Raw genomic sequence first — 26,986 nt, 5'->3', positions numbered from 1 at the left:
TATATTAACTTAGGAGTAGATTAAATGGTAGACAAACTAAGGATGCTAAACAAGTTATGAAGCTATTATCACATATAGAGGTCCGGTGCACAAAATTTGTGCACTGGGGGCGGGGGAGTCCCTCAGCCCATCCTGTGCCCTCTCGCAGTCCAGGAGCTCTTGGAGGATGTCCAACTGATGGCTTAGGCCCACTCCCCACATCAGTCGGACATTCTTAGAGTTGCTGCGGAGGCGGGAGAAGCTCCCACCATTGCCACTGCGCTCACCAGCCAGTGAGCCCTGCTTCTGGCCAAGCAGCGAGCCCCCTATGAGAGCACACTGACCACCAGGGGGCAGCTCCTGGGCTGAGTGTCTGCCCTCTGGTGGTCAGCACGTGTCTTAGCAACCAGTCATTCCGCCATTCAGTCGATTTGCATATTAGCCTTTTATTATATAGAACTATCAGCACACACAGATTATCAGTCTTTTGGATACTGGCAAAAGGTTTACAGAACTCAGGGGAGACCAGTACATAAACCAATGTCATTTTGTTTTTGAAATATATTTTTACTAGAGGCCCAGTGCATGAATTCATGCACGGGTGGGGTCTGGCTGGCCCGCCCTGATGGGGGCCATCGGGCTGGTCTGGCCAGGGGAGGGGCCATGGGTAGTTGGCCGGCAGGCCCCGCCCCCTGGTCGAACTCCCAGTCGAGGGGACAATTTGCATATTAGCCTTTTATTATATAGGATTAATTTCAGAGAGGGAGATATAGAAACATCAATGATGAGAGAGAATCATTGGTTGGCTGTTTCCTGCAGGCCCCCTACTGGGGACAGAACCTGAAACCTGGGCATATGCCCTGACTTGGAATCGAACAGTGATCTTATGGTTCATAGATCGACGCTCAAACACTGAGTCACGCCGGCTGGGCTAAACCAATGTCATTTTTTATCAATTTACCATGAAAACCATTACTGTTCAATGGACCAGTTATTCCAGGTGACTAGCCAGCATATTTCCTGCAGCCTTTCTCAAGGTTCTGCAGGAGAATTAAACCCTAATGCCCTTAGGCATCCATTTTATGTGATTACACAACCCTCCTATACATCTAGAAAACTATGTATGCAATATCTTGGAAAAATTTAGAAAATAGTCATTTTCTGGTTCATATGAGGAATACCTGTTGAGAAAGGCAGCATAGGAAACAAAAAATAAATGCAGGAATCAAACCTGATATCCACATCTCCACTATAAGGTTAAGGACATTTTTTTCCTCTGGATAATGTTGGCAGTACACAGTCTAAACCTTGCTCTTTGGATTTCCATTTTAGATCTTACACATACCAACTTCTTCCTTTTAATCACACCCATCCCATTCCCTGCCAGGCAGATTACAAAATAATTGATCAGTTTTTGCTTTTCTTAAGTACTATCGCATTTTAGGCCTGCCCCCATTTTATTCATATATCTGAACATTCCTGGTTACCTCATTCACCTGTCAAGAAAAACCTTTAGGTAATCTCTTTCATTAAATATTGTGTGTGTGTTTTTTTTAAATCAGGTTCATTTTTACAGGATAACTTTAAGTTGGGACAGTGGCTACCAGCTTAACCTGCCCATTTATGCTGCTGTCTTGTAATAAATCTTGATTATTATTTTACATACAGAAATGTGCTCTGTTGAAAATCATAATAGAGTAAGTACTCCATTACCTCTATTGTGGCATTTATTAACAAAAGGAAATTCTCTTGAAGATAGGTTCTTGATTTATGTGAATAGAAGTATTATATTTCTAATAGATTCTTTCAAAATTTTTGTTAGGTATTAAATATATAAATCAACTTGTACTTATTTTAGTAAACATTGCAATGTATAAGTAGGTTGATGCTGGTGTTTGGTAGGCATGTAAGAACTCAGAGAAGAAAAAGAAATGTTCAGTGCTGGTACTTCAGAAATGGCTCAGTACAGCTAAGGGAAAAAAGATGAAAAGTTAGCTTCACTCCAAGCATAAATTCTAATTTCACTTTTTAAGTAGTACAGGCAGTGTTTTATGTCAAGTGCATAATATAAAAACTATCTAGATTAGTGCCTGTGTCTTTTAAAATATAGTTAACATTTTCATCCTTAGTTATTTTACTCATCCTTAGGTAGTAATAAATATAATCTAGTGGCATTGAATCATATGCTCATTAGAACAATGTGTTATTATTTTTTTAAATAATTCTTCATTGTTGAAAAATTACATGTTTCCTTTCCCCCCCATTGACCTCTTCCAGGCTGCCTCCCCTCCTCCTCCCCACTCTCCCCTCCCTCCTCACCGCCCCCCCCCCCCCCCGCCCCAGGCCTTCAGCACCTTATTATCTGTGTCCATGGGTTATGCATATATACATTCAAGGTCTTTGGTTGATTACCTCCCACCCACCCACTCTCCCCCGCTTTCCCTCTGAGATTTCAAACTCTGTTCCATACTTCCATGTCTCTGGATCCACTCTGTTCATCAGTTTATTTTGTTACTTAAAGTCCACATATGACTGCGATCATGTGATACTTGTCTTTCTCTGACTTATTCACTTAGCATGATACTCTCCAGGTTCATGCTGTCTCAAAAGCCAAGAGAGCCTTCTTTTTACAGCTGCATAGTCTTCCATGGTATAAATGTACCACAGCTTTTTTACCCACCCATCTACTGATGGGCACTTGGGCTGTTTCCAGATCTTAGCTATTGTAAATTGTGCTGCTATGAACTTAGGGGTGTATATATCCTTTCTGATTTGTGTTTCTGATTTCTTAGGATATATTCCTAGAAGTGGGATCACTGGGTCAAATGGCAGATCCATATTTATTTTTTTGAGGAAACTCCATACTGCTTTCCATAATGGTTGCACCAGTCTGCATTCCCACCAGCAGTGTACTACGGTTCCTTTTCTCCACATCCTGGCCAGCACTTGTCATTTGTTGATTTTTTGATGGTAGCCATTCTGACAGGTGTGAGATGGTACCTCATTGTCATTTTGATTTGCATCTCTTGGATGATTAGTGACTTTGAGCATTTTTTCATGTCTTTTGGCTATCTGTGTGTCCTCTTTGGAGAAATGTCTATTGAGGTCCTTTGCCCATTTTTTAATCCGATTATTTGTCTTCCTTTTGTTAAGTTGTCTTGAGTTCCTTACATATTTTGGATATTAACCCTTTATCTGATGTATCATTGCCAAATATGTTTTCTCATATGCTGGGATCTCTTTTCATTTTGTTGATGGTTTCTTTTGCTGTGCAGAAGCTTTTTATTTTGATGTAGTCCCATTTGTTTATTTTCTCCTTAGTATTCTCTGCCTTAGGAGATGTATCTGTAAACATATAGCTACAAGAGATGTCTCAGGTTTTGCTGCCTATGCTTGTTTCTAGGATTTTTATGGTTTCATGACTTACATTTAAGTCTTTTATCCATTTTGAGTTTATTCTTGTGTATGGTATAAGTTGGAGTTCTAGTTTCATTTTTTGCATGTATCTGTCCAATTTTCCCAACACCATTTATTGAAGAGACTGTCTTGACTCCAACGTATGCTCTTGCCTCCTTTGCAAATATTAATTGAGCATAATGGCTTGGGTCAATTTCTGGGTTCTCTATTCTGTCCCATTGATTTATATGCCTGTTATTAAGCCAGTACCAGGTTGTTTTGATTACAGTGGCTTTGTAGTGTAACTTGAAATCTGGTATTGTGATTCCTCCAACTTTGGTTTTCTTTCTCCAATTGCTGCAGCTATTCAGGGTCTTTTTGATTCCATATACATTTTCGGAGTATTTGTTCCAGCTCTGTGAAATATGCCATTAGCGTTTTAATAGGGATTGCATTAATCGGTAGATTGCCTTGGGTAGTATGGACATTTTAATGATGTTGATTCTACCAATTCATGAACATGGTATATTCTTCCACTGTTTATATCTCCTCCTGTCTCTTTTCTCAGCTTCCTGTTATTTTCCGAGTATAGGTCTTTTGCCTCCTTGGTTATGTTTATTCCTAAGTATCTTAATTTTTTATTGCAATAGTAAATGGGATTGTTTAATTTCTCTTTCTGAGAATTCATTATTGGTGTATAAAAAAGCCATCAATTTTTGGGTGTTAATTTTGTATCCTGCTACATTGCCAAATTCATTTACTAAATCTAGTAGTAGTTTTTTGGTGGAATCTTTAGGGTTTTCTATGTACAATACCATGTCATCTGTGAATAATGAGAGTTTTACTTCCTCCTTTCCAACTTGGATTCCTTTTATTTCTTCTTCTTGTCTGATTGCTGTGGCTAGCACTTCTAGCACTATGTTGAATAAGAGTGGTGAAAGCAGACATTCCTGTCTTGTTCCTGTTCTTAGGGGAAATGCTTTTAGTTTTTTCCCATTGAATATGATGTTGGCTATAGGTTTGTCATATATGGCCTTTATCATGTTGAGATGTATTCCTCTATTCCTACTGTGCTGAGAGTTTTTATCAAAAATGGGTGTTGGATTTTGTCAAATGCTTTTTCTGCATCAATTGATATGATTTTTGACTTTCAATTTATTTACATGATGTATCGCATTTATTGATCTGTGAATATTGTACCAGTCTTGCATCCCTGGAATAAATCCCACTTGGTCATGGTTTATGACCTTTTTAATATGGATGTAATTTGCTAATATTTTGTTGAGGATTTTAGCATCTATATTCATCAGGGATATTGGCTTGTAATTCTTTTTCTTGTAGTGTCTTTATCTGGTTTTGGAATTAGGATAATGCTGGTCTCATAAAAAGAGTTTGGAAGTGTTCCTTCCTCTTGGATTTTCTGAAATAGTTTGAGGAGTACAGGTGTTAGTTCTTCTTTGAATGTTTGGTAAAACTCCCCTGTGAAGCCATCTGGACCTGGGGTTTTGTTTGCTGGGAGATTTTTGACTACTGCTTCTGTTTCATCAGTTGTTGTTGGCCTATTCAGATTTTCTGATTAATCCTGATTCAGTTTTGGGAGATTGTATTTTCCTAGGAATTTTTCATTTAATCCACATTGTCTAGCTTCTTGGAATATAGTTGTTCATATTTTCTTGCAATCCTTTGTATTTCTGTGGTGTCTGTGGTTACTTTTCCACTTTTGTTTCTGATTTTATTTATTTGGGTCCTCTCTCTTTGTTTCTTGATGAGTCTGGCTGATGGTTTATCCATTGTGTTTATCCTTTCAAAGAACCAGCTCTTGGTTTCATTGATTTTTTTGTATTGTTTTTTTTAGTATCTATGTTATTTATTTCTACTCTAATCTTTATTTCCTTCCTTCTACTTCCTTTGGGCTTTTCTTATTGTTCTCTTTCTAGTTCTTTAAGTTGTAGGGTTAAATAGTTTATTGGTGATTTTTTTTTTGTTTTTTGAGATATGCCTGCTTTTCCTGGGTCCCAAGATTTTTGGGTTGTTGTATGTTCATTTTCATTTGTTTCCAGGAAGTTTTTTATTTCTTTCTTGGCCTCATTGGTAATACATTCATTGTTTAATAACATGCTATTTAGTCTCCATGTGTTTGAATGTTTTAGAACAATGTGTTATTTATTAACCAGTGTCATCGTAATGAATGTAATAAAACTTTTTAAAAAAAGAACAGTGTGTTATGATATATGAGTTGCCTTTAAAACAAAAGTATATTTTCCCTTAAAACTAGGGTAATTTTGTGCTGTTAAGCTTTTTAAAAATTTATGGTCTTATTAACTGAGGCTAATTTCGGCTTATTAGCTGCTCTTGAGGAAAGCTCTGCTATTTGTTGCCCTTCTTGAGAATGATAGGAGTCTATATGGAAAACATAAATGAAAACCTGAATCTTTTTGTGTTTCCCTATTTCTTTATTAATATTGTCTTATTCGCTTGCTTCTCTGTGTAATATGGTTAGGTGATAACGTAATTTTTCTGATAACTTAATAATACTAATATATTTTAAAGATTTAAAAAATCTGGTTACTTGTAGGCACCAAGAGTGGAAGCGCAAGTTCTTCTGGGATCTTTAGTTTGCTTTCCTAACTTATATTGTGAACTGCCTGCTCTTCATCCCAATATTCCTGATATTGCTGTGTCTCAATTTACAGATGTTAAGGTAAGAAATCAGATGTTAATTGTTAGCATTTAAATGATGTATAATCATAATGTATATTCAATAAAATGTGTATTCTTTCTTTTCTTAGAAATCCACACAATTTTTAAAGAACATTAACCAGTCTCAGAACACAGGCTGGAATATTTATTAGGACCATAGCCTTTTTTGTGTTTATAACTGCTTTGGAAATGTTTTTTCTTATTATCAAAATACTAGAGGCCTGTTGCATGAAGAGATTCGTGCAATAGGCCTTCCCTTCCCTTGGCTGCTGGCACTGGTTTGCCTCTGGCACCTGGGACCTAGGCCTTCGCTCTGGCTGTGCTCCGGCCGGAGCTGGCCCCGGAGCCGTCCGGCTTTGCTCCACTGGCACCAGGGCCGTCCGGCTTTGCTCCGCCACTTGGAGCCTACATATTCAAATTAACCACCATCTTTGTTGGGTTAATTTGCATACTTTCCTAATTGGCTGGTTAGCGTAGCGAAGGTAAGGTCAATTTACAGGTTTGTCTATTATTAGTTAAGATTCTATGTGCCAGATCCTATGCTGGTAATATAGGCTTCTTAGATTAAGATGGCATTAAACCTGCATATTGACTCTCCCCTCTCCCAATTTCCCAATGTGAGGCATCAAACATAATGTAATGGAATATTCTGTTCTGCTGTAGGAATTGAGGTTTGGGATCCCATATACCTAAAGCATTAACAGGCTTGAACAGGAGATGGTGCACAATTAAAGTGACTATATAATTGCTGATGGAACTCACTCTAAATACTGAAACTCAAAAATAAAGATAATGACTGATTAGGAGCAGATACGCTTCTAATCCTATCTAATAAAAGAGAAACGTGGTAATTAGCGTACGACCACTACCCTTCCCATTGGCTAATCAGGGCAATATGCAAATTAACTGCCAGCAAAGATCCGGCTGGCAGCCAGGCAGCTTAAAGCGAACATGAGGCTTGCTTGCTTCAGTGACGGAGGACTCCAACATTCCCCGCCTGCCGCTGCAGGCCTCTGAGCTGCAACTCTAAGCAACTATGTTACAAATATAGAAGCTAAACAAAACCCCAGAAACCTGCTTTAGTCTGTCGGGCTTCAGCCAGCAGGATTGCAACATTGTTTCAAATACACAAGGTAAACAAAGGCCAGAAACCTGCTTTCAGCAGCGGAGGCCTAAGAGCTGGAGCCAAGCCTCAAAGCTAAAGCTGCCCCAGAATAAAAAAAAAAGAAAAAAAGGAGTGGTTGGGAGCTTCAGTCACCCACCAGCCTGAAAACAGCCCTCAGCCCCTCACCCAGACTGGCCAGGCACCCCAGTGGGGACCCCCACCCTGAAGGGTGTGTGACCAGCTGCAAACAGCCATCATCCCCTCACCCAGGCTGGCCAGGCACCCCAGTGGGGACCCCCACCCTGATCCAGGACACCCTTCAGGGCAAACCAGCCGGCCCCCACCTGTGCACCAGGCCTCTATCCTATATAGTAAAAGGGTAATATGCCTCCCAGCACCGGGATCAGCGGAGCCGAGAGGCCTCCTGGCACCAGGATCAGTGTGACAGGGGGCAGCGCCCAAACCTCCTGATCGCCCTGCGGCTCTGTGTGTGACAGGGGCACAGGCCGGGCTGAGGGACCCTCCCTCCCCCCCCCGAGTGCACAAATTTTTGTGCACCGGGCCTCTAGTTGTTTACAAACCTTTTTTAAAATTTCAAGTGAAAAATCAGTAAAAAGTTATTTTTGGCTACTATGACAAAATATTACAGACTGGGTTGCTTATAAAAATGACAAAAAATTATTTCACATATTATTGGAGGCTGAGAAGTCCAAGATCAAAGGTTTAGCATAGTCGTTTTAAGGTGAGAGACCTCTTCCTGGTTCATCCTGGGCCTTCTCCCTGTGGCCTCACAAAGTAAAAAGAGCCAGGGAGCTCTGTGTGACTCTCTTTTATGAGAGCATTAATTTCACTCATAAAGGCTCCACTCTCATGACCTAAGCACATCCTAATACCATCATCTCTAGAAGTTAGGATTTCAACATACAAATTGTGAGGGGACAAACATTCAGACTATACCATTGTTTTATTTATTTAGCTAATTTTATGAATAATATTAGACTATTAAAAGTATGTACATGAGAACAAAGACTGTCGGTTTTACTTCAATACTAGAGGCCCGGTGCATGAGATTTGTTCACGGGGGGTGGGGGCAGGATCCCTCAGGCCAGCCTGCACCCTCTCCAATCTGGGATACCTCAAGGGATGTCCGACTGCCTGTTTAGGCCCGATCTCACCGGGCAGTCTGACATCCCTCTCACAGTCCAGAACTGCTGGCTCCCAACCACTCGCCCGCCTGCCTGCCTGATTGCCCCTAACCACTTCTGCCTGCCAGCCTAATCACCCCCTAACCACTCCCTTGCCAGCCTGATTGATGCCTAACAGCTCCCCTGCCGACCCGATTGCCCCTAACTGCCCTCCCCTGCCGGCCTGGATGCCCTCAACTGCCCTCCCCTGCTGGCCTGGTCCCTCCCAACTGCCCTCCCTTTCTGGCCATTTGTGTCCACATGGGGGTGGCCATCTTGTGTGTTGGAGTGATGCTCACTTTGCATATTACCTCTTTATTATATAGGACTAGAGGCCCGGTGCACAAAAATTTGTGCACTCGGGCCGGGGCGGGGGGGGGGGGGGTCCCTCAGCCCAGCCTGTGCCCTCTCGCAGTCTGGGACTCCTCAGGGGATGACCACCTGCTGGCTTAGGCCCGCGCCCCGGGGGATTGGGCCTAAGCTGGCAGTCAGACATCCTTAGTGCTGCTGAGGAGGTGGAAGAGGCTCCCACTATCACCGCTGTACTGGCAGCCGCCAGCCTGGCTTCTGGCTGAGCAGAGCTCCCCCTGTGGGAGTGCACTGACCACCAGGGGGCAGCTCCTGCATTGAGCATCTTCCCCCAGATGGTCAGTGTGTGTCATAGTGACCAGTCATTTCCAGTCTTTCTGCTGTTAGGGTCTATTTGCATATTAGCCTGTTATTATATAGGAGTGCCTGGCCAGCCTGGGTAAGGGGCTAATGGCTGTTTGCAGGCTGGCCACACCCCCTTCAGTGTGGGGGGATCCATCAGGGGTGCCTGGCCAGTCTGGGTGAGTGGCTGATGGCAGTTTGCAGGCTGGTCAAGCCCCCCAGCGAGGACCCTCACCCCATGAGGGTGTGGCCAGCCCCGGTGAGTGGCTGATGGCTGTTTGCAGGCTGGCCACAGCCCCTTCAGGATGGAGGTCCCCAATGGGGTGCCTGGTCAGTCTGGGTGAGGGGCTGAGGGCCATTTTCAGGCTGGCCACACTCCCTTCAGGGTGGGGCGGTCCTGCTGGGGTGCCTGGCCAGTCTGGGTGAGTGGCTGATGGCAGTTTGCAGGTTGGTCAAACCCCCCAGAGGGGACCCTCACCCCATGAGAGTGTGGCTAGCCCGGGTGAGTGGCTGCTGGCTGTTTGCAGGCTGGCCACAGCCCCTTCAGGGTGGGGGTCCCTGCTGGGGTGTCTGGCCATCCTGGGTGATGGGCTGATGGCTCTTTGCAGCTTGGCCACAGCCCCTTCAGGGTGGGGGACCCCGCTGGGATGCTTGACCATCCTGGGTGAGGGGCTGATGGCTGTTTGTAGGCTGGCCACAGTCCATTCAGCCCAGGGGTTCCCACTGGGGTGCCTGGCCAGCCCGGGTGAGGGGCTGATGGTTGTTTGCAGGTTGGCCAAACCCCCAAGCGGGAACCCTCACCCCGTGAGGGTGGGGAAGCCTGGGTGAGGGGCTGATGGCTCTTTTCAGGCTGGTCATGTCCCCCAGCCACCCAAGCTCCCAGTGGAGGCTGTCTGGAAGCAGGTATCTTGGATTTATTTGTCTTCTATAATTGAAACTTTGTTGACATGAGTGAAGGCCACAGCCGGCTCAGAGCAGGTGGGAAGCTTGGCTTCCTCCATTGCCCGGGCAAGTAACCCTCCTGCTTACTCCAGCTCCGTGACTTCCAGCCGCCATCTTGGTTGTGTTAATTTGCATAGAGTTGCTCTGATTGGCTGGTGGGCATGTCTTGGAGCATAGCGAAGGTACGGTCAATTAGCATCTTTTTCTTTTATTAGTGTAGACTAGAGGCCCGGTGCACAAAAATTTGTGCACTTGCGGGGGCGTGTGGGGAAGGTCCCTCAGCCTGGCCTGTGCCCTCTCACAATCTGGGACCCCTCGGGGGATGACCATCTGCTTGCTGAGGCCTGCTCCCCAGGGGGATTGGGCCTAAGCTGGCAATCAGACATCCCTCTGGCAGCCCAGCAGCCATCGGGGGATGTCCACTTGCCAGCGGGGAGCAGGCCTAAGCTGCAGTTAGACATCCTTAGCGCTGCTGAGGAGGCAGGATAGGCTCCCACCACCGCAGCTGTACTGGCAGCCATCAGGCTAACTTGTGGCTGAGCAGAGCTCCTCCATGTGAGAGCTCACTGACCACCAGAGGGCAGCTCCTGCATTCAGCGTCTGCCCCCTGGTGGTCAGTGCGTGTCATAGTGACCAGTCATTCCCAGTCGTTCTGCTGTTAGGGTCAGTTTGCATATTACCCTTTTACTATATAGGATAGAGGCCTGGTGCATGGGTGGGGGCCGCCTGGTTTGCCCTGAATGGTGTCCCGGATCAGGGTGGGGTCCCACTTGGGTGCCTGGCCAGCCTGGGTGAGAGGCTGATGGCTGTTTTCGGGCTGCCCGCACCCCTTCAGGGTTGGGGTCCCCACTGGGGTGCCTGGCCAGCCTGGATAAGGGGCTGATGGCTGTTTTCAGGCTGCCTGCACCCCCTTCAGGGTGGGGCTCCCCACTGGGGTGCCTGGCCAGCCTGGATGAGGGGCTGAGGGCTCTTTTCAGGCGGGCCAAGCCTGCAACTGAAGCTCCCAGTCTCTCCTTTTTTTCTTTCTTTTATTATTCTGGGATTTATTTACCTTCTGTAATTGAAACTTAGTTGCGGCTCCAGCTCCGAGGCCGGCTGTCTGAAAGCCGTTATCTGTGGTTTGTTTAGCTTCTATAATTGCAACATTGAGTGCAGCTCAGAGTCTGGCCGCAGCAGGCGGGTAACCTTGGCTTCCTCCATCACTGGAGCAAGCAAGCCTCCTGTTCGCTTCAGCTGCCTGGCTGCTAGCCGCCATCTTGGTTGGCAGTCAGTTTGCATATTCTGCTGATTAGCCAATGGGAAGCGTAGCAGAGGTATGGTTAATTACCATGTTTGTCTGTTATTAGATAGGATAATATTCCTAGCATCTGCCATAGTCACCATTTAATAAATATTTTTTGAATTAACGAATGAACTCTTACTCGTTGCTATTTTTCCTCCTTATTTTAGGAACTTATAATCAAAACTGTATTAAGCTCAGCAAGAGATGAGCCCTCTGGCCCTGCACGGTAAGTCAGATATTCTTAAGACTTGTTATAACTATTCTGTGTTTGCAGTTTCACCTTAGAAGTTGGTTGGATTATTTAGCAGTCCACATTGTTTCAGATACACAAAAGCTATTCTGAATTACAAATTTAAATTATTTGTATGATTAAATACTTTTTTTCATGATTTAAATATGAACTTTCTTTCATTAAAAGATAAAATATTAGTCACCCGTTTTAGTACCTCTACTCTTAGTATTGAAAATGACTTTTTCAATATATATTTAAATATATTTTGCTTTCCTTTTAGATTATATATTCAGTGTCTTCTGCAATACCTTGAATTGTAGTAGTAGTTACCCAGTGAATGTTACTTAAATTGAATTAAAATAAAATATTTTTATTATAGAATGTAATGTACTGACTGTATTTAAGAAAATAGCATATATTGATATTAATAAATATTTGATCAGGATTTTTAAAAAATAGAATATAAGTAATATATATGTGGTTTACATATATAATATATTATATAAATGTGTATTACATTATAAATATAAGATTTTAGAATGTTTTCCTTTTTAAATGCCTTATTTAGGGGCAAAAACTTGTCATTTTCTATTTTACTAAACTTTTTTTTAAAAGGTTGAGACTTAAATCAGCTGGTTGCCAGTATCGCATCATGTTTCTTCTCATCCCCAAATATCCTTAATTCATACAGTATTATATTTCTTGAATCTAATTCTAAGAGAATGTCATTAGCTTCAAAAGTAGCCTATGTTACTCCTCCTCTGACCTATATCTCTGCAAAGCTTTCTCTTTTCCAATTACCTAGATATTTTTTTGACCCAGGTTAATGAAAGTGCAGATCATGGCTTTGACTATTTGAATATTAATTCTAATTTAAGTCTCTTATTTTTTCCACCAGTAAAAATAATGTAAAATGAGTAGTTTGCTTAAATGAGACATAGCTCCAGCTTTTTAATTCAGTTCCATATTTTTCTCATTTGTTAGTCAAGTTAACTAAAAACAAATCTCTTTGAGCCTGGCTGGTGTGGTACAGTGGTTGAACATCAACTTATGAACCAGGAGGTCAGGGTTCGATTTCAGTCTGGACACACGCCCGAATTGCAGACTTGATCCCCAGTAGGGGGCATGAGGGCAGGAGCCAATCAATGATCATCTCTTATCAATGATGTTTTCATCTCTCTCTCCCTCTCCCTTCCTCACTGAAATCAATACAAAAATATTTTTTAAAAACCACAAATCTTTTTGAGTAAATTTTTTATTTTAATTTCATTTTAATGCTGGACATCCCTAGAAATTGACGTTGTCTTTTCCATTATACCATATTTTCATTTCTGGTAGCTTTACCCTCAAATGTGATCATTTTAGATATTAATTCTCTAGTATTTTCTGTGTTAATAATGACAATCTTTTAAGTTTCCAAGAATTTTCCTATAATATTGTTTTATTTATTCCTCATCACAATTCTAAGAAATTAATGGAACCATCATTATTCTTCCAAGTTTGCTAGCATGAAACCGACGTCTTAGAAAGCTAACATTTATTAAATCCTTTCTAAGTGCCAGACACTGTTCTAAATACTTTATTACCTCATTTGTAACAACTCTAGAAGACAGATGCAATTTGTATCTTCCATATTATAGGAGCCCAGAGTATTTAAATAATTATCCCTATCACCCAGCAATGGCAGAGCCATGATTAAAACTATTATAGTTTGTCTTCAGAGCCTTATTAGATGCATAAATATTAATGGCTGAACCAGATTTGAACCCAGAGTTTCAGATTCTAGATTTTCTGCGTGTTTCTTTTTAACTATGTTGCCTCTCAAGTAAAGAATATTGAAACCTAAAACATAGATGCCCAGAAAGACTTGGGAATCATTAACACAATAGCTTTTATTAAGAATAGGCCTTATCAGTGGTTCTCAACCTGTGGGTCACAACCCTTTCGCAGTTGAACGACCCTTTCACAGGGGTTGCCTAAGACCATCCTGCATATCAGATATTTACATTACGATTCATAACAGTAGCAACATTACAGTAATGAAGTAGCAACGAAAATAATTTTATGGTTGGGTCACAACATGAGGAACTGTATTTAAAGGGCCAGAAGGTTGAGAACCACTGTCTCAGATGCTTATACCCCCAAAATTGATTTGGAGCAGAGAGTTGAGCAATACTGGGAATAATTAAGATTATTTGGACATCTTTAGGAATGTAGGAAACTGTGCATGCAGGTGTGTGATCACAAAAGAAAAAGAAAAATGCCTGTTAACCACTTGTACTTGCAGTCTGTGCCTTTAGTTAGCTGCTTCCGTGGAGAGCTTTGCCTCACTTTAGAGTTTAATGTTACTTGATGATTACAGACAGCTCTTTCTACTGCTAACCATGAAATTTGGTTATTTAGATCTATAAATATTATCTAAGATTCATGGGTAGATAGACAATGGTAGAGAGGAAATAAAGCAGTAGACTTGCTTAGAAGACTTTCTGGTAGTTTTGATAGTAAACAATTTATAGCATTGACACTATGCTAGACTAAAAGAGAAGCTTAAGAACTTCTGATCCAATGTGTTCAGTAAAATGTTACTGCATTGAATTGTTCTGAATTTAGCATTCTGCTGAATTTAAGAATATCAGTACCAGGACATGCCACATATATAACTAGGATCCTAGAAGGAATCAATTTCATAGAACCATTATATTCGTCATCAGAAGCTTATATTTGAACACACTAATGGAATTCCACTGATTGTGATCGCAAATTACTCCCTTCAAGCTGAAACAGTTCAAGTAGGGAAATGAAGACATTAAGCAACAAAGCAAAAATCCTATAAGTTCTATTTCTATTGGAATCCCTTTATGAAGTATATACATTTTATTTGTGTACCTAATCTGTTTTTTTAAAGAGTTGGAGTTTGCTTAAGTTCACTTTGCTGCTATCAGTTAATCAAATGACATTCTTTCCTTTTTGAAAGCAGGTTACATATATGTTTGGGAATCTTTATGAAAATATCAGTTTCTTAATATGGGTTTGTTAGAAAAATCCTTTATATTATCTCTGCCTATGATTTTGGTAATAAATTTTCATTAAAAATTAGATTTAAAGTTTTAGGGATGTGCTTTCCTCCTCCTTTCTCTTCCTAAGAAGAGCTAACATACAAAGTAACAAATTGATCAATTTACTTAAACAGTGCATGTTCATTCTATGTTAGCTAGTTGTGGATGTTTGGTTGTGATGGTGGTTTCATTTCTTTAAAAGCTCATACATTTTTATTTGTATCATTATTGGTTGCCTTTTTTTGCAGATGTGTAGCACTTTGCAGTTTAGGTATTTGGATTTGTGAAGAACTAGTCCATGAGTCTCATCATCCTCAAATTAAGGAAGCTCTGAATGTAATTTGTGTTTCCTTGAAGGTAAAAAAACAAACAAACAAACAAAAAAACTATTTAGTGGAATATATTAAAATAGTATAGAATCATGATTATTTTTCTCCAAATGTTAATTAAATGTTGTGCTCTTTAATAAATGTTTTCATTAATTTATTATTACATTATTTCCTTGTTTCTGACTTTTTCTTTAAGAGTGGTCCTAAGTCATCTTTTTATATATTTGGCTTTGTCCATAGGAAACATATGGGTGGCTCTTAAAAAGGAAACCAGTTATTTAACAACATGGGTTGTTTGTTTTTTCTTTATCAGTATTTTTTTTAACCTACTATTTGATCTTTACTACTTCTGAATTCTTGAGCTGCTCAACTTTTTTTACTTTATCATTCAAGTTAAATGGCCTCCTTGTGGCCAAAATAAGATTTGTTCAGAAATAACCTAATTATTTCGGGAGTATAAATGAATAAATGGATATTTTTTTTGTTTCTGAATAGAAGCATAATATTTTTTCTGTCTTAAGAGTTATAATACACTATCTGTATAGGACTCCAAAGATACAATGTACAAATATTACCGATTTGACAGATAATTCTGAGCATATACTAGTTTGAGGTGCTTTGTTAGGCAGAGCAAGGGATACCAGAATGAAAAGAATTGTAAATGCTAGATTCAAGAGATTAATGATCTGATGCTGAAAAAGATTAAAATAAGAGGAATAAAGTATAAAGAGCTGAGATAACCAAATGAGTGGTGTATGTAAACTGCTGATTGAGTTCAGAGGAAGCAGAGATCACTTTGACTTAGGTACCAGAGAAGACTTTGAAAAGAGGAGATTTTTGGTCATGGCTTGAAGAGTGGGTAGGATTTGGTCATAGAGAGATAAGCATAAAAAGCATAACTTTATGCCACTGGGGAGTCATTTAAGAGTTTTAAGCATAGAGAATATTAACATCAGAGGAGTTCTTCAGAAGATTATTTTGGAAGTATTGTGTCTAGTAGATTTGAATGGGGAAAGATTGGTAATAAGATTAGAGGCTGTTGTAAAAAATCTAGGTAAGAGAAAATGGAATAAGGCTTAAATGAGGACAGTCAAGCATTACAAAGGAAAAAATAATATTGTGTCTTTGGAATGAGTTGTGTGTTTTTAATCTTTTGCAGCTGTATATTTATCTTCCTAATAATATTTTAATAAACACATAAATATAGAATGACAAAAAATATGAAGTTTAAAATTTTTCAGCAGCCAATGCATTGATGCATAATAGTTCAGGAAGAAATTTTTATGTGTTTTTCTTTCTTTGGTTATTTTTACAGTTTACTAATAAAACAGTAGCCCATGTAGCTTGTAACATGCTTCACATGTTGGTTCACTATGTACCTAGACTTCAGATTTACCAGCCTGATTCTCCCTTGAAAATTATTCAAGTAAGTAATTTCTTATTTATTTTTCATAATGACCTTTGTTAAGGATTTTAAAATTTGGATACCTTGAAATACAAAATTATTTAATAGTTTTCAAATTTTGCACAAGTAAATAATGGCAACCTAAGGTGCATTTTTGAGTATCAAAAGTTCATGACAGTTCCTTTGTGTTTTATGTTAGGAGATTGTGTTCTTGTTTTTAAATGTTATCTGCAAATTTATAATTGCCATTGTCTGTATGAATGTGGATTTGGCTTCATTTCATCTCTTAGGTTAAGAAAACATGCCATCTGTCCAGTTACCACATCAGGACATTATTTTGATTCATTACTTTTCTTTCCTCTTCAGCCAATTATTTATAGTTTTTATTTTGTTTTAATTCCATGTCTTTTATACTTTCTACTATATCTGAACTATTTCAGCCATTCATTATTTCTGTCTTTTTACATATATATGTATATATATATACATATATATACATATATATATATATATATATATATATATATATATATATATATATGAAAGGCTGATATGCAAAGTGTCTCCTCATGAGTTCGACAGGGAGACCAGGAGTTCGATCACTCGCTATGACATGCGCTAACCACCAGGGGGCGGCACAGAACAAAGAAAGGCCCCAACCGGCAGCCAGGGAAGGGAGGCCCCGGCCAGCAGCCAGAAGGAAAGCCTCCATCACCCCTGATCACCGGCCAAGCCTAGGGACCCTACCCATGCACGAATTTTGTGCACCGAGCCTCTAGTCTACACTAATAAAGACAAACATGCAAATTGACCGTGCCTTCGCTACGCCTTAAGCCACGCCCATCAGCCAATCAGAGCAACTATATGCAAATTAGCCTAACCAAAATGGCGGCCAGCAGCCATGGAGCTGGAGCAAGCAGGAGGCTTGGTTGCCCCAGTGATGGAGGAAGCCAAGCTTCCCGCTTGCCGCGGCGGGCTCTGAGCTCCACTCAAAGCAACAAAGTTTCAATTACAGAAGGTAAATAAACCCAGATACCTGCTTTCAGCTGGCCATGGCCACAGAGCTGGAGCGAGCAGGAGGCTTCTCTCCCATCCGCCCTGGCCGGCTCTGAGCTCCTCTCAAGGCTACAAAGTTTCAATTATAGAAGGTAAATAAACCCAGAATAAAAAAAGATAAAAGAAAAAAAGGAGAGACTGGGAGCTTCTGTCGCCAGGGGGCTTGGCCAGCCTGAAAACGGCCCTCAGCCCCTCACCCAGACTGGCCAGGCACCCTAGTGGGGACCCCCCACCCTAAATGGGGTGTGGCCAGCCTGAAAACAGCCATCAGCCCCTCACCCAGGCTGGCCAAACCTCCATGGGGTGAGGGTCCCCACCGGGGGGGTGGGAGGGCTTGACCAGCCTGCAAACAGCCATCAGCCCCTCACCCAGGCTGGCCAGGCACCCAAGCGGGACCACCACCCTGTTCTGGGACACCCTTGAGGGCAAACCAGCCAGCCTCCACCCATGCACCAGGCCTCTATCCTATATAATAAAAGGGTAATATGCAAACTGACCCTAACAGCAGAACGACTGGGAATGACTGGTCACTATGACACACACTGACCACGAGGGGGCAGATGCTCAATGAAGGAGCTGCCCCCTGGTGGTCAGTGCGCTCCCACAGGGGGAGCTCTGCTCAGCCACAAGCCAGGCTGGCGGCTGCCAGTACAGCGGTGGTGGTGGGAGCCTCTCCCACCTCCTCAGCAGCACTAAGGATGTCTGACTGCCAACTTGGGCCCGATCCCCCAGGGAGCGGGCCTAAGCCAGCAGGTGGACATCCTCCGAGGGGTCCCAGACTGCAAGAGGGCATAGGCCGGGCTGAGGGACACCCCCCCCCCCAGTGCACAAATTTTTGTGCACCGGGCCTCTAGTATACCATAATAGACTTCTAATTGATTTCCTGGCTTCTGAGGTCTTCCCTATCAAATCATCATTCACATTTACATGACTATTATGTCAGTTACCTGAAAAAAACAAAATCTCTTGAGTGGTTTTCCTTTGCCTATAAAATAAGATCCAATTTATTTAGCTAGGCTTTTCCAGGCCTTCTGATGAGGACCCAATCCATCTTTAAAGAATCACATACATATTCCTTTGAAATACACTGTAGTCCAGCCACCTGAGTTGGCTTACTATCGACTAAACATACCCCTCACTCTTTTCTTACCTGAACTGCTCTGATTTTCCTTTTTACATCCCATTTTCAGTTTTGGGTTTAAATCTATCTCATCAAAAAATTAAAACTCTTATCTGTTCTCTCTAACCAGAATTTATTGTTCTTCATATTCTTGTAACATTTTTAGGAAAGATGGTAATTAATATTTATTAAGCACCTACTATGTACTAGCTAATACACCAGTCATCTCCATATGTTATCTCATTTAATTTTTAAAAATCTTTTAAGATGAGCAATTATCTTCCTGCCCCCTGTTTTGTCCTCCTTAATTTAAGATGAGAGGACTGAGCATTTAGTAACTATGTAAAGTCACAGCTGACCGGGCAGTTTTCAAACTCATGTCTGTAAGATTTCAAGTCCAGGCTTTTCCCACGCAACCATGTTGCCAACCTCTATTATAACAGTAAATATATTTGTGTACAAATCCTAAATTTTTTAAAGACAAGGGCATCACTTTCATGTAGAATCTGTTCAATAAATATTGGTTGAGTTTAATGTAGGTTGAGAGGTTGGATTTGAGGGTTAGACACACCTGCCATGAGTCTGCCACTTACTAACTTTGTAACTATGAACAAGTTACATTGCTCTCGGAACTCTGTTTTCTTATCTTTACATTTGGGATAAAAGTATATACCTCACAGAATTGTTCTGAAGATTAATGAAAAAATATATATGAAGCACTTCACACTTTTTGCCATTAAGATGGGGGAATACATAAATTTTAATAAACGTTGGCTGCAGCTGTTATTATCAGTGGTGTTATGATCCTGGATGTAAATGTGACTCTGCATCTGTATGCTAGTAAGAAAACATTTGAAAATTTTACCCTTTAAGATTGTTTATTCTATTTGAAAATTAAGTTTCTTTTTTAAGCAGATTTTTTTCATTTGAAGCTTTCAAATCCTTTTCCTTATTTTCTTTATCAGTTTATTCTATTTAATAGAAGAGTAATATGCAAATTAACCATCACTCCAACACACAAGATGGCCAGCAGGGGAGAGCAGTTGTGGGTGATCAGGCCAGCAGGGGAGGGCAGTTGGGGGCGACCAGGCCTGCAGGGGAAGACATTTAGGGGGGACCCAGGCCAGCAGGGGAGGGCAGTTGGGGGTGACCAGGCCTGCAGGGGAGGGCAGTTGGGGGCAACCAGGCTGGCAGGGGAGGGCAGTTAGGTGTCGATCAGGCTGGCAGGGGAGTGGTTAGGGGGTGATCAGGCTGGCAGGCAGAAGCAGTTAGGGGCAATCAGGCAGGCAGGCGGGTGAGCGGTTGGGAGCCAGCGTTCCTGGGTTGTGAGAGGGACATCCCAGATTGGAGAGGGTTCAGGCCAGGCTGAGGGACACACCCCCCCCTCCTGTGCACAAATTTCGTGCATCAGGCCTCTAGTAGCTTTATAATTAACCTGAAATCAGGAAGTGTGATGCCTCCAGTTTTGTTCTTCTTTCTCAAGATGGCTTTGGCTCTTTATTGTGGTTCCATACAAATTTTAAAATTGTTTTTTCTGTTTCTGAGAAAAATGCCATTGGAATTTTTTATTTCATTGAATGAGTAAATCGCTGTGGGTGGTATGAACAATTGAACAATATTAATTTTCCCAATCTATAACATGGAATATCTTTCCATTTACATTAGTCCCCCCTTATCCACAGTTTTGCTTTCTGCAATTTTAATTACTCATGGCCAATTGTAATCTGAAAATATTAAATGGAAAATTTGAGAAATGAACAATTTATACTAAGTTTTAAATAGTACACTGTTCTGAGTAGTGTGATAAAATCTCACATTGTCCTTCTCCAGTGGGATATGAATCATCAATTTGTCCAGCGTAGTCACACCGTACATGCTACTCAACCATTAGTCATTTAGTTGCCATCTCAGTTATTGGATCATCTGTCATGGTATCCCAATGCCTGTTTTCAGTAAACCTTATTTTACTAATGAAGGCTGCAAAGTGTAAGAATAGTGATGCTGACAATTCAGATATGTCAAAGAGAAGCTGTAGAGTGCTTCCTTTAAATGAAATGGTGAAAATTGCTGTGTCCATGAGTCTTTCTTTCTTTTCTTTTTTTCTTAATTCCTTCACCCTTCTCACTCAGGCCCCAACCCCCACTCCTCTGACAGCTGTCAGTTTGTTCTCTGTCTCCATTAGTCTGTCCACTTTGTTTGTTAGTTTATTTTGTTCATTAGATTCCACATATAAGTGGGTTCACATGGTACTGTCTTTCTTCATTCATTAGTGTTTTATAGTTTTCAGTATGCAGGTCTTTTACCTCATTAATTAATTGTATTTCTATTTTATTGGTTTTGATGCTACTGTAAATAGGGATATCTTTCTTAATTTCTCTTTATGATAGTTTGTTGCTTGTGTATAGAAATGCAACAGTTTTTTGTATTTTGATTTTGTATCCTGCAAGTTTACAGAATTCATTTATAGTCGTAACAGTTTTTTGGTGCAGTGTTTAGGATTTCCTATATATGATATCATGTCACCTGCAAACAAATAATTGTACTTCTCTCTTTCAGATTTAGGTGCTATTTATTTGCCCACTTGCCGTGGTAGGACTTCTAGTACCATATTGAATGGAAATGGCAATTGTGGACATCCTTTTATTCCTGGCCTTAGATGAAAGGCTTTTAGCTTTTCACCATTGAATATGATATTAACTATGGGCTTGTCATTTATGGCCTTTATTTATGTTGACGTATATTCCTTCTATACCTAATATGTTGAGTAGGATAGATATCTTCAGTGACAGAATTACAGATGATTTTTATAAATCTTTTTGCTTTTCTATATATATTTTAATTTTCTATTAGAACATATATTACTGTGTGTTTATACATATTGATTCATGAGTTGAGTTTATGAGAAATCCATTCATAGTTAACAGCATATATAATGTTGGTTCTATAAATGAAGATTGTAAATAATTGATAGTTAATGTACTTGAAAAGATTACATATTAAAAATCACCTTGAAATAACAGTGTTAATGTTTCAGAATAACCTTGCAGCAATAGATTTTATTTTGTTTTTACATTAACATTAATGTTTTAGAATGAACATTAGTTTAATATATTTTGTGCTTGTTTTTCTTTTTTTTTTTTGACTACAGATCCTGATAGCCACTATTACCCATCTTTTGCCAAGTACAGAAGCTTCATCTTATGAAATGGACAAGAGAGTAATTAAAAACTTTCTTTGCTATTTAAGATTCTTACATAGTAAAGTATTTATATTTTAAAATTGCAAAGTTATATATATTTACATGGTAAATATTAATTCATCTTGTATTTAAAATCGACTGTCATGGAACAGTGTGGAATCTCAGAGGGAAGATGGGGGAGGATGGGTGGGTATGAGGTAATCAACCAAAGACCTTGTATGTATATATGCATAGCCCATGGACACAGACAATTAGGTGGTGAAAGGCTGGGGCAGGGGGTGGGGGCGGACTGAACAGGATTAATGGGGGGGAAAGTGGGACATATATAATACTTTCAATAATAAAGATAAATGATCTTATTTTACTTTTCTCTAGCTCTTTCATCACCTCCATTTTTAGTTACTTTATTTCTACACATAATATACAGCATATGTCATTTAACAAATGACTCTTCCATATTCGTCTTCACTTTTACTTTTTTATAATATATTTTTTATTAATTTTTTATAGAAAGGAAGGGAGAGGGATAGAGAGTTAGAAACATCGATGAGACAGAAACATCGATCAGCTGCCTCCTGCACGCCCCCTACTGGGAATGTGCCCACAACCAAGGTACATGCCCTTGACTGGAATCAAACCTGGGACCCTTCAGTCCACAGGCCAAGGCTCTATCCACTGAGCCAAACCGGTTAGGGCTTATCTTCACTTTTATATATTAATCTTTGCTCTCCAGGAGTTGGCAAAAATAGGTTTACAGTTGTTGGTATGAAAAGGCATGCAGATTTATGATTATTACTATAGCTTTATTAAGTCAAAAGAATGTCACAATGCAATTGTAAGCCTGCCTTTGCCCACCCCAGTATAATTAAATATAGCAAATACTCGCCATTAATCTTTTTGCTGAACTTCCTCAATCAACTTCTTGGTTGGATGAAGTTCATCTTTATTCTTCAAGATGGACTCATGAATACAGAAGTCCCCAAGCTCTTGCATATTTAAAACTTTTCCTGTAATTCTGATACTTGAAAAACAGCTTGGTTAGCTATGGAGTCCTTATTTTTCTTGAGGTTGTTTTATTTTATTTTATTTTTTAACGTTTTGGTATGTGAGTGTGTGAGTGTGTGTGTGTATTTATTCTCACCCGAGGATATGTTTATTGATTGTTTAGAGACAGCAAAGGGGGGAGAGAAAGAGAGACAGAGAAGACATCAATGTGAGAGAGAAACATCGATCAGTTGCCTCCCATACGCATCCCAACCAGGGACCGAATCCACCTGGGCTGTGTGTTGTTTTTGAGAAGTCTGTCTGATGCCAGTTTCATTCTCTAGCCTTTGTAAATTATTTTATCTTTTTTTCTGGAGGCCTTAGGATATTTTTTTTTGAAGTCTTAACTTTTGAAATTTTAGCATGATATGTATTTTAAGAGTTCATTATTGGAGGTTGGTTTGTCCTGGCATCCAGTGGGCCTTTTCAATATGTAGATTTTATGGACTTCTTATATATAAATTGGATATTCTTTTTCTTTCTTCCATTTTAGTCATTTTCTGACACTTTTCCTGTTTTATCTCATTTTTATTCTCTTGTTTTCCCACTGTTCTTCAATATCCTTATTAAATTTTTTTATTTTTCAAATTTATTCTCCCTTAGGCATTTTATAATTGAGGCATCATTTCTAATATGATTTTATTTTTTTCTTTTCTTTTCCTGACTTGAGTTAATTCTTCCCTTGATCTATTTCTTTTTAGTTTTTCAGTTTCTTATTGAAGATGGGGTTTTCTTTGTCCCCTATATCTAAATGCCTGTTTGGAAATATTTAAATTAGGATGTTGCGTTACAGTTTTCTTTTGTTTCATAATTAGATTATTGGGTGGAGTGCATCAGCTGACTTGCTTAGATTCGTATGTTTTCGTTTTGTAGTAGTTTTGTATAGATGAATACTACCTCTGCCTATCTGTGGACAAGTTTGGTCGCTTGGGATGGTTTACAAGATTCCTACTTCAAGAGCTTTCTTTCCTGGAAGTTTAACAAAGTACAGTGTCTTAATTGGATGATGCCTTTTAAGTAGGAGAAGTAGTATAGGTCCAAAATTTAAAAAGAAAAAAATTAAGAAATGCAGGATCCTAAATTTCTCTTTTGCATTTCCTTTTTACTACATATTTTCACAGCATTTCTCTCCCTCTTAACATTCTTTTCCCAAAAGAACATTACCTTTCCTGTGTGTACTTTTAACTTCTTTCTTTCTACTCAGTATTCTACCAGTACACTTTTTTGGTATTCTCACACTAGTGTGTATACATGTTTGTTGAGTTTGGCTCTGACTCCTGGCAACCCTATGAATGAATGAGTGTCTTCAATGTCCTGTCCTCAGCAGCCCTGTGCAGCTCCTGTAGGCTCATTCCTATGGCTTCTTTTATGAAGTCAAGCCATCTCATATTTGGCCTTCCTATTTTTCTGCCACCTCCCGTTTTTCCCAGCATTACTGTATTTTCCAAAGAACCCTGACTTGTCATGATGTGCCCAAAATAGGACAGCTTCAGTTTTGTCATTTTTGCTTCCAGTGATGTTTCAGGTTAATTTGCTCTAGAACCCACTGGTTTGTCTTTCTGGCAGTCCAGCATATCTGTGCAGCTCTCCTCCAACACCATATTCCAAATGAATCAGTTTTTTGGACAGCCCTTTTCACTGTCGAACTCTCACATTTGTACATAGTAATCGGGTGTCGGAGGGTGTAAATAATTTTAGCTTTGGTCTCTAATGACACATCTTTGCTCTTAGTGATCTTCTCTAATTCTTCCATTGCTTCCCTTCCAAGTCCCAGACTTTTCTTTATTTCTTGGTTACAGTCTCCATTTGAATTGATTCCTGAACCAAGGTACGCAGAAACTTTAACAATTTCAGTGTTTTCATTATCAATGTTAAAGTTGTGTATTTCATCTGTAGTCATGATTTTTGTCTTCTTAATGTTTAAATGTTTTAGCGCTTTCTTCTTTTACTTTAATCAGAAGTTGTTTCAAATCATTGCCAGTTTCTGCCAGTAAGATGGTTTTGTCCTGCATATCTTAAGTTATTGATATTTTTCACCAATTTCCAGTCCTTTCTCTGAACCTACCCCAGTTTTTCATATACGTTCGACGTGCAAATTAAACAGAGATAAAATGCACTCTTGTAGGACCTATGCCTATAGGAAACCAGTGTCTCTCCATGGCTGCCTGTGCACAATGTAGGTTATGTATCAGAACAATCAAATGCGGAGGCACGCCCATTTCTTTCAGAGCAGCCCATAGCTTGATCAATGCAATCAGAGGCTTCACAGTAGTCAATAAAATATAACTAACCTTACTACCCTCCTTACTGTCTCCTTTCTTGAAAGGAATATATATTGAATGTTTCCAGTCTGTAAGCCATTGTTTTGTTTTCCATATTAGTTGACATATTCTTGTTAGAATTTTGACAGATTGGGTCTCTGTGGATTAAAATAATTCTACATGTATTCCACCTACCACTGGTAATTTATTTATTCCCAATGCTTTTAGGGTGGCTTTCACTTCACTTTTGGAATTCCAGGTTCTTCCTCATAGGAACCTTCTTTCTTATAGTCAGATAATATACTTCCTTGTTGGTTGTTCCATATTCCTAATCTGGGTTTGAATTTCCCTTTCATTTCTTGAATCTTCTGGTAGAGATCTCTTATTTTTTCTCTTTATTTATTTTTTTGTTGTTTATTGTCTTTTGTTTGGTTGGTTGATTCTCTTCTGTCTCCTTACACTGACTATTGTAATAGTTCTTTTATCACTACGTGATAGTCAATGAAAAAATTGCATTCAGGATTCTAACCCTGCTTTTGTCACCTTTTATCTCACCTACCTCTTTTTCATGTTTCTCTGTCATGCATCTCAATTTTTCTTTCCTTTTTACTTCTGGCGTTATCTTTCAACATTCTTCCCTAATAGTATTCCTAGTTTCAGTCCACAGTTCTAGTTCTCACTTAATTAAGTTTAACAGTGCAATTGTTTTCTCTGTGGCCTTTAAATCCACCAGGAATTATATTTTGGCATTGGAATTCTTTTAGTGCTCTTCATTAGCTTTACGATAATGTTTGTTATTAACAGGTGGTGGTCAGTACCACAGTACTCACACTTAGGGTGGCCTTTTTCTTTCTGAGTGGTTTTTAGGTTTGTACCTAGTTCCCTTCTTCCTTACAGTTTTCCCACTAGGAGAATCGGAAAAAGCTTACTGGGATTTCTGTATACTTTCTACTTACACATAATTTGAAATTTGGATGTTCTATTTTCTGGTTAAACTGAGGTTTTGTGATGTCTTACTGGTTTTGTGATGTCTTATTGGTTCTTTTTGTTCTTTATTGTTCTTTTGGAGGATATGTTGGGAGATTTAGACCAGTGTTACTCCTTGAGTTGAAAAATTAGTCTTTCAGTCTAAAAATCAACAGATCTCTTACTGCTACTCGATTAATGCTTTTAAGGCTCTAATTGTGATTCCTTGTACAACAAAATGGGCCACAGAGGTACTGCTATTTTACTCCACATTTTGATAAAGGTGTTTTGGTTATAACGTCCATTAGTTTAAAAGAATCCAGTGGAAACATTTATTTTAAAAATTAATAAAAGTTTCAGAATATGGTTAAGATAGTCTAGTCTTTCTGGCAGGGTACTCAGTGATGTGTTAAATTAGAAGAGGAATGTGGAAGTGATTGTAATATTTATGGACTAAAACTTTTCATTGTATTTCATTCCTTGAGCAGTTAAATAAATAGAGCTAATTGAAGCCTATTATTTTTTAAGCTCAGTGTGTGTTTTAATTAAAGAAATTTAACATTCCTATTTTCATTATTTTATTATCTTTCATTGTGCTTGCACTGAAGCCCACAATAAAAACATCTTAAAAGTTAAGTTTAGATAAATATTAATGTTGCAATTTAGGATCGATAGTTTCTGAAATAAATTTGGAAAACAAAAAATAAGTTGGTGAGCCCTGGCCTGTAGTGCTCAATGGTTAGATCATCTGTTTGCACACTGAAGGGTCTCAGGTTTGACTCCAGTCAAGGGCATGTACCTGGGTTGCAGATTCAGTCCTCAGTCCTGGTCAGGGCACATGCGGGAGGCAACTAATCAATGTGTTTCTTTCACATCGATGCTACTCCCTCCCTCTCTCTCTCTTTTCCCCAGTGCTGCACTCCCCCACCCCCCCCATCCCCCACCCATCCCTCCCTTCCATTCTCTCTAAAAATCAATGGGGGAAAATATCCTGGTGAGGATTAACAACAACAAAAAATTAATTGGTGAATTTCTGTTAAGTATTAAACTCTTACTTTATGAGTTGACAATAATAATGA

At 39.7% G+C, this 26,986-nt stretch overlaps 1 protein-coding gene across 2 annotated transcripts in view; it reads left to right on the top strand.

The window, feature by feature from the left end:
* RALGAPA1 (Ral GTPase activating protein catalytic subunit alpha 1) overlaps nt 1-26,986 on the top strand; it is a 275,949-nt gene that overhangs the window by 135,317 nt on the left and 113,646 nt on the right. For both annotated transcript variants that reach the window (XM_059710675.1, XM_059710684.1), the window contains 5 exons: nt 5,951-6,076; nt 11,407-11,465; nt 14,776-14,884; nt 16,172-16,282; nt 21,586-21,654. In XM_059710675.1, the coding sequence (XP_059566658.1) occupies nt 5,951-6,076; nt 11,407-11,465; nt 14,776-14,884; nt 16,172-16,282; nt 21,586-21,654 (474 nt within the window). The remainder of the gene's footprint in view (nt 1-5,950; nt 6,077-11,406; nt 11,466-14,775; nt 14,885-16,171; nt 16,283-21,585; nt 21,655-26,986) is intronic.

This window comes from Myotis daubentonii, chromosome 1, assembly GCF_963259705.1.
Source record: "Myotis daubentonii chromosome 1, mMyoDau2.1, whole genome shotgun sequence".
Classification (NCBI taxonomy): Eukaryota; Metazoa; Chordata; class Mammalia; order Chiroptera; family Vespertilionidae; genus Myotis; species Myotis daubentonii.
The sequence above is the reverse complement of the archived record's forward strand: the minus strand, read 5'-3'. Positions and strand labels throughout refer to the sequence as shown.